The sequence below is a fragment of the Aphidius gifuensis genome, linkage group LG5 (assembly GCF_014905175.1).
Source record: "Aphidius gifuensis isolate YNYX2018 linkage group LG5, ASM1490517v1, whole genome shotgun sequence".
Taxonomy (NCBI): Eukaryota; Metazoa; Arthropoda; class Insecta; order Hymenoptera; family Braconidae; genus Aphidius; species Aphidius gifuensis.
Window position 1 is genome coordinate 12181963 of NC_057792.1, and position 9127 is coordinate 12191089.

The 9127-nt window shown below is 30.9% G+C and overlaps 2 protein-coding genes across 2 annotated transcripts; both read left to right on the forward strand.

Annotated features, from left to right (window-relative positions):
* Nucleotides 1-1008: 1008 nt before the first annotated feature.
* Nucleotides 1009-1736, forward strand: LOC122856389. Its single transcript, XM_044158063.1, has 2 exons — nucleotides 1009-1303; nucleotides 1384-1736. Exons 1-2 carry the CDS (start codon nucleotides 1024-1026, stop codon nucleotides 1734-1736), a joined length of 633 nt encoding a protein of 210 aa, XP_044013998.1. The 5' UTR covers nucleotides 1009-1023.
* Nucleotides 1737-7556: 5820 nt separating this feature from the next.
* On the forward strand, nucleotides 7557-8624 carry LOC122856390. The gene has a single exon (XM_044158064.1). It carries the CDS (start codon nucleotides 7557-7559, stop codon nucleotides 8622-8624), a length of 1068 nt encoding a protein of 355 aa, XP_044013999.1.
* The last annotated feature ends 503 nt before the right edge of the window (nucleotides 8625-9127 follow it).

Sequence of the window (9127 nt, forward strand, 5' to 3'; positions counted from 1 at the left end):
GTAGTGTACCTACCAGAGTTCTAGACCAGAGGGAGGTCGAAAAAAGGTAGATCGGCGAGGGGACAGGGGACTGCAACTCGGTCGGTAAAACAGAGATGGTAAAGAAATTTGTCATTTGAATTCCCAGTTGTTGATAATGCAGAGATGGTAAAGAAATTTGTCATTTGATGGTGTGAAATCCTCAATTGTCATACGTCGGTAATACAGATTTGGAAAAATTTTGTCATTTTAACGTGCGATTTCTCATGTCTTATGCCCCATGTCTTAGATTTTATGTCCCATCATTTGATGGTGTAAATCCCAATTGTCATGTGTTGGTAATACAGACTTGACCGGAAAAATTAAATTTTGTTATTTTAACATGCGATTCATCGTGTCCCATGTTCTGGGGCATAGCTCAAGTCTCATGTCCTGTCTCATTAAATAACAAAAAAACATTCCTTCGAGCCGGGTTCGAACCAACGACCAATGGATAACTTTTTAAATTGTTTATAACAATATGCAATTACAGTCCAGTGCTCTACCAACTGAGCTATCGAAGATTATTTGTAGGACTTCTCACGTTTCATGTCCCATACATAAATATTTTTAAAATACAATTTTGCAAAAAAAAATTGCTGACTCTCCATACGTGTTATTTTTTTCAAATCGACCTATGTATATATAAATACAATTTTGCAAAAAAATTAGCTGACTCTTGATACGTGGAATTTTCAAATATAAACTAATAAAATGCTGTCGTAGTATTTAATTGTTTATGATAAAAAATAAATATTAATTAATATGCACGTGAGAATTTGCTGACTCTAAATACGTGTCATTTGAATAGGTACTCCTTCTACTATTCTATTGTATTTATCCCTAAACGAGAAGTTTTTCTGAAATTTTATCATTCGAATATCAAGACTGTAAGGAAAGGTAAGAAAGCAATTTAATAATATACATTGATAATTAGTATTATATTTTATACATATTTATTTGCTTGAAATTAAAATGTTTGTAGAAAAACAGCATTCAATAGAAATGGAACAACAATTAAATAATGTTGCTAAAATGGAGAGCAAATTGGATGTCAAAAAAATGTCTGAGTTGGAGGTTAATAAAGAGTACAAAGTAACAGCTCTACAGAAGATTCATAATGAATACAATGGAGTTATGGCTACATTAAATGATGAATTTAATGTCTTTCTACCCAGCAGAATCGCCAAGTTTATGAAAAATAATGATTATTTTACAAAAATCGAGAAAGCAGCGATCGATGGATGCTTGGATCTTCTTTTTTTGGGAGGAAAATACAACAAATGTGAGTTCATTTTCTCATAAAACGAAAAAAATTAGAAAAAGTTTGTGAGCTCTTCTTCAAATGTAATTATTATTATCTAGACAAAAAAAATGATTATAATATAAAACTGATAAACACCAAGACTAAGCGACTTTCAAAAAATTGTAAATTATTGAAAGATTTGACAAAAGATGTTTACTATGCTGTGACAAAAATTCAAAGTTACTGTGGAAAAAAGTCTGGTGCAAGACTATCAGTCGAAATAAATAATAAATATACTGTTTTCTTACCTAAAAATAATGCTGAATATTATTTTTATAATAAAAAAAAGTTCCTTGAATTAGAGGATGGTATTAAAAGAAGAGTTTTAACATTACAATGTATTGGAGAAAATAATCAAGTTGTATTATTAGAAAATTGGCCTAAGCCTATACACACAATATTCAATAAATAAATTACATTTGAAAATTTATTTTGTTATAATTTTTTATTAAAAAATTCTTATACCTATATACATTGTAAATATAATTATTGATAATTCTGATTCATTTTCCCATGTATCATGTTCAGAATCATAACCTAACCATCTTACAAGTACTTTATTTTTACGTTTTTCTAAAATTTTTTCAACAAGATATATATCTGGATAGCGTACTGGACTCAGTTCTTCTTGATAAAAACATCCTTCAACATTGTTATCTTGATAGTCAGCAAGCTTGTAAGTTATCGGTATTGTATTCAATACTTTTGTGATTGTAAAAACTTCAGTTGTCCAATTGGGAGTGTAGCCTTTTTCGAAAATTTTTTTATATTTACTTATTCGCACTTTATCACCAATTTTAAATTTTCTTTTCAACTTTGATGTGACACAAAACATTGGATTTTGATTATGATATATTTCCCTCAATATATCCTTTTCATTGTTTTTAGTTACATTTTTTGGTTTCATTTTTATAGTTCTGTGCTTTGTATTATTATAATTTCTAATCAATTCAGGAAGTATAGTCAACCATTTATAACTGCCTTGGAATGTAAATCTTTCCCACATTTGATTTTTCAGGGTTCTATTAAACCTTTCGACTATACTTGCTTTTAAAGTACTATATGTTGAGTACATATTTATATTATATTTTTTCATGAGATTCTTAAATTCACTGTTGTAAAATTCTTTGCCTTGATCGACATGTAAATGTTTTTTTGGATATCGACCTTTCAGGAAAACAGATTTTATCGCTGCAGTAACATCTTTTGCACTTTTTGTCTTGAGTGGTACAGCAAATGCATATTTGGAAAAATTATCAATTATTGTAAGTATAAACTTGTAATTTTCATTTACGGAAGCATATGCACTCATGTCGACAAGATCACATTGCCATGTTTCATCGAGAGCTCTAATGTCAACATGTCTACGTTGATAATATCTGCGAGCAGGCTTGTGTAGCTCATGTGCCACAACGCTTCTCAAATAGTTATTGTCTTCTTTTTTATTATTTTTTTTTGTTTTATTCATTTTTATTTTTGATTTTCTAAACGTACTCCCAAATTTTCTGTCAAATAGTGAGATATACTTGCAACTTCTGTACTCAGCTCATCTAATGTATGACGTGATTTTTCAACACTTTTTTGCAATGTGTCCACTTTGATTGTCAGTTTACTAATGACTTCAGTGATATATTTTTGACTATCTTCTTGCATTATTCTAAGTAGATCATTAGTTTCATTTTTAATCAGAATCAGTGCTACTTTTTTTGAGACAGCATCATTCATGTCTTGAGCATCGGCAATGTGACATAATTTTTTTTCTGCAATGTCATAATTTCCGTCTTCTGTAAATTTGAAACCTTCTCCAGGTGGTCCTCTTATTGTATCGCCATCACTTTTTCCTCCGATAGAATATTTTCGTTTATTTGATAATTGACGTCCAAATATATCAACACTAGACATTATTCCACTCCAATGTCCTTTTAATGACTGTACATTAAAGACTGAATGAACATATATATTAACAAATAATACCAGCTTCTCTTAATTCTTCAATAATTGAAAGAATTTCATTAGCGTGACTATTATTGCCAGCTTTTTCTGAAGCTACAAGTAATTGAAGACGATTGACAAGCTCATTGGGATCATCCCAATATATATAATTTGTATTATTTATTTTCTTATTTTTTTGTAGTGTTTTGTATTTTGGTAATACAAGTGCTGAACCTTTTTTGCTCTCTACTTTTTGTTTTCTTAAAGACTTGACAAACAGTGATACATAATTTTTATATTTTTGTGTCCTGTTTGTCAGAAATGCACCATCAGGTTTGAAATTTTTACGATGCGCATTTGTTAATTTTATAATTTCCATTAAAAATTCTCGATCAACTTTCCGAATAATAGATGCATTAGGTGATTGTTGAAATAATAACTCCAAGAGACCTTGAGTAGCCGGATAAATTTTATCTTTCACATAAATATGATGATTTTTTATTTCAATCATTGAATTACCAAACAATAATTTATTGTTTTTTAATTTTGAATGGTGTACATTGTATTTTGAGCCTTGTCATGAGAATTTATTGATTTTTGCCTTTCAAGGTGCTTCTTCATCATCCAAATTTTTTTTTTTTTCTCCGTTATATCTTCGTCTGTGTCATCATCATCAGCATCACTAACATTATTCTTATGAAAAGTTAACGGATCAATATCAATTTTTTCGTCATTATTTGTCAATATTGATTTTTCGTCTTCTCCTTCTGTCTCGTATTCTTCTTCTTCTGTCGTGTATTCTTCTTCTTTTCTTTGAGCATTATTTTTTTCTGCTTGATTTTTACTGGAACTTGGTGCTGGTTTTTGTTTTGATACATCTGCTAGCATTTTTTTTAAAGGCTCAGTTATAGGTCCTAACACCTCACTTGTTATTCTTTCATTTTCAACTCGACCATATTTAATTAATTTATGTTTACGTCTTATAGAGTCACTTGCTTTTTCAATTTCATGCAATAATGATTTTTCAGCATGTAAGTTTGTATGCTTCATGATAGATAATGATGCTGTTGACAGTTCACAGTACACAATCCTACTGTCTTTTATTTTGGAATTTTTACTATATATCGTATAATATTACTCTAAATTATCTGATATTTTTTTTAGATAGTAGATGTACCAGTGGTGGTAGCAGAGGGAGAAACTGTATTTTCAGCAGAATCGTTTGTAATGTTTATATAACAATCAAAACCTCTCCTGTATCGGCCATTATTAATGTCACTATCTTTGTCAATCACAAGGAATCCATATTTATCTTTATTCCAACATGTCGAGCATATATTGCGGAATTTTACAAATTCCATGTCAGTATTTACATGATCATTGTATATATGCTTTAAATTTCTTTCATCTTGACGAAAAAGTACAAAAAAATTGGCATTATCTCTCACCAAATGTTTGGGTATGTGAGCATAGGTCTGAGATAAATAAAAACTATCAACTGCTTGATGTCTACCCATGCAGAAAAATGCTCGAACATTATCTTGTTTTTCTGTAGATATATCATCGAAAATCATCAGTGAATTTGGTCTAGCCTCTTCAGGTTGAATAACTTTCTCATGTTCATTGAATGGAAAATAACCAATTTCTTCAACATTATTAATAATTTTTTCGAGAAATTTGTACTTTGGCTGATTAAGCGATTTGGAATACACATAAACATTCTCAAATCTTAATCCATTTGGGTGAATTATTATTGCAAAAAGAGCGTTTGTTTTGCCAGAATTTGAAGGTCCACAAAATACACCTCTCACACTATTCGGTAATAAACTTCCATGTCTTTTTTCAGATGGTTTTTTGGGAGCAGTTTTTTGCACAATTTGATCAAAATTGATGACTGGCAACTTTAATGGTTGTTCTTGAAATTCCATGTTTCTTTTTTTACAACTGAACAAGCTGCTAGCTTAATCTGTACTAACGTGAAAACATATAAATACTCGGGATTTTATTGAATGCAGTTAGTTCTTCAAAGACAATGATTGAGCATCAACGTGCAAAAAAAAAAAAAATAAAAAAAAAAGATAAAAAAAAAAAAGGAAGGGGTCTGTTGAACAGTATCATCAATAGCCTGCCATTTGCATTACACGTTCCACAGTATAATTATTGTAGTCCGGGTACAAAGCTCGATAAAAGATTAGCTCGTGGTGATCGCGGTGTTAATCCGTTGGATGAACATTGTCGTGAGCATGATATAAGCTACTCAAAAAATCCTGACAATCTCGAAGAACGACATAAAGCTGATAAAATACTTGCCGATAAAGCTTGGCAACGTGTATTTGCCAAAGATTCGTCACTTGGTGAAAGAGCCGTAGCTTGGGGTGTGACAACTGCAATGAATTTGAAAACGAAACTTGGTATGGGTTTAAATAGAAGCAAAAAGAATAAAAAAATTCATCATAAAATCAAGAAAATACAAACAACTGAAAAGAATGATAAAAAAGTTAAAATCATCCCAAAACAAAAATATAAAAAGTATTTAACAAGTCTCAACAGGATTATAGATATATCAAAACAATCTATAAAGCCTGGAATCACTGATCCAATAAAGACGGTTCTGAAAAGTGCACGTGTTGCTGTCAAAAAAGTTGGTGGAAAAAAAAAAATTCGTTTACCACGTATTTTACCTCTTCCATTAAATAAAGAAAATAACAGTGATGGTAGTATACTACCATTTTTAATACCACTATTTGCTGGATTAAGTGCATCTGGTGCTATGACGGGTGGTGCAGCAACAATTTCAAAGACAATAAATGTTGTACATGCAGCAAAAAAATTACTACGAGAAAATCAACGTCATAATAAGAAAATGGAATCAATTGTATTGGGCAAAGGATTATTTTTATCTCCTTACAAAAGAGGACTAGGTCTCTTTTTAAAGCCTGCAAAAAAAGTAAATAAGAAAAAAAACTTGTAATGCTACCACATCGAGCTCTCACAAATATTGATATCATCAAATACGCCAAAGCTTTTAAAATTCCTTATTTCCGAGGAGTTTTCATGAGAAATGATTTACCAATAACTGGTCCTCGTAAAAATGAATCAGCAATTGTAAATCTTGATGATAAAGATGGTGCTGGTACACATTGGGTTGCATACAAAAAACGGCAAAATGATGTCATTTATTTCGATAGCTTTGGTGATTTGAAGCCTCCACAAGAGCTGATTAATTATCTCGGTGTTGGTAGCATTAAATATAATTATGAAAAATATCAAAATTATAATACAATTGTTTGCGGTCATCTATGTCTCAAATTTCTGGCTGGCAAGAGACTATAAATAATCATGACACATGCTAAAATAATCATTAGTCATGGATGATTCATTTACGTTGACATTGTCGGGCAGGTCATCGACTCTTGAAACACAATACTTCCCGCCGATTGAGTTGTCAGCAAATAAAAATTATGTTGCTGGGCTTGTTGAGTTTACAACATTTAATTCTATACCGAATATTGACGTTGGTAACAATAAAGTCTACATTGAAGGTTGTAAACTGATTACAATTCCAACAGGAAGTTATGAAATTGAGGATATTGAAAGTTATATCCAAAAAGCAATATGTCAGAATGACGTTACTATTAGTATTAAACCAAATAACAATGAACTACATAGTGAGGTTAAATGTAACAAACGTATTCATTTTGAAATAGAAGACTCGATTGGAAGATTGTTGGGCTTTACAAAACGAATCCTCGAAGCTGATATTCTACATAAATCTGACTTGCCTGTTGCCATATTAAAGGTCAATACACTCCAAATTCAGTGTAACATAACAACTGGTGCATATATGAATCAGCACAAAGTTCACACAATACATGAATTTTTCCCAGTTGTGCCTCCTGGATATAAGATTGTTGAAGTACCATCTCATGTCATTTATCTGCCAGTCACAGTGCAAGCAATACATCAATTGCAATTAAAAATTGTCGATCAGGATGGTGAAATTGTGAATTTCCGTGGAGAAACGATTACAATTCGACTACACATTAAAAGTGTCAAATAGGACAAAAAAATATGGGCATCGTTTTCAGAAGAAAAGAAAAAAAGAATAAACATAATAATAAAATAATTGGACAAAGCTATAAATGCGAGACATTATGCCAAAAAAAAATCAGTCAAAAGCAAGGAAGCAAAGCGATAACACATCAGAGTATTCAGTTTCTCAAGAGTCTCGGTCTCAGTCCACGTCAACAACATCTACGGAAATAAAAGTGTCATTTTGTTGCTTTTTTTGTATTATACCATGGATGAAATTTTAAGTATACAAGAACCGATCATTTTTGATGAATCGATTGCCCATTGTGAGTTACATGCTCATCAGCCTTACGGCTCTTCAACATTCAATAACAACGATGAAATCCGGATTGGAATTCAACATCAAGATTTATGTGTACTACCAAGTAAAAGTTCACTACATATTACTGGACGATTTCTTACAAGTGACGGAAAATCTGTGCCAAAAACAACTTCATTGGTACGAATGGCAATAGCACACATGTTTGAAGAAATTCGCTATGAGATAAATGCAATTGAAATTGATCGGAGCAAAAATGTTGGTCTTACGACTCTAATGAAAGGATATATTTCCTTAAGTCCAAATCAAAAATCATTATTGGAGAATGCTGGATGGTTAATGTCTGATGAAGAATCATTATTCGATTCGAGTGGTTATTTTGATATATCAATACCACTGAGCCTGCTGCTAGGATTTGCTGAAGATTATAAAAAAATAATTATCAATGCAAAACATGAACTCATCCTAATAAGAGCAAATAGTGATGTGAATGCCTGTCTACAAGAACAACCTGCGGAAGGAAAAAGTGGCGAAAAAATACAAATTAAACTTCAAAAAGTGGAATGGATTGTTCCATATATCAAAGTGTCTGATAAGCAGAAAATACAACTTTTAAATTACATTGCCAAGGATCCATCCATAGCAATCAGTTTTCGTACATGGGAATTGTACGAGTATCCACTATTACCTGCAACTACAAAACAAAATTGGAGTGTGAAAACATCAACACAATTGGAAAAACCGAGATACATAATTTTAGGCTTCCAAACAGGACGAAAAAACTCTGTAACAAACAATTCAAGTGTTTTTGATCATTGTAACTTGCGTGATGTTAAGCTGTTTTTAAATTCACAATCATATCCTTATGGAAATTTAAATATTGATTTTGCTCATAATCAATTCTCATTATTATATGATATGTTTGCATATTTCCAAGCTTCCTACTATTACACAGAAACACCACAACCATTATTTACAAGACAAAAATTTTGGAAGAAGCTCCACTTATTGTCATAGATTGTTCAAAGCAAAATGAATTTTTAAAATCTGGACCAGTAGATATTCGACTTGAATTTGAATCAACAACACAATTTCCAGCTCAAACATCAGCTTATTGTTTGATTTTACATGATCGAATTGTTGAATATAATCCAATTAGTGGTTCAGTACGCAAGCTCGTTTAATATATGCCTGTAAACTTACCAATCCTATATTTATAATAATAATATGTAAAAGAAAAAAAAATAAATAAATAATGTATGAAAAAAATTGTATATATTATTTTCTCCTTACTGAAAATTAAAAATTATTATTATAATAAATGAACCAACAATGTATGTTAAAAATTTTTTTTTCATTTATTTTTATTTTGACATAATGTACAATCTTTTATCATGGGTGATGGCCCGTCAAATTCATCTGATTTTTCGTCTTGATGATGATAATGTTCAATGCAGCGTTTATATTGAAGAAAATCTTTTTTTGTTTTAAATTTTTCTGGCAATTTGTCCCATACAGCA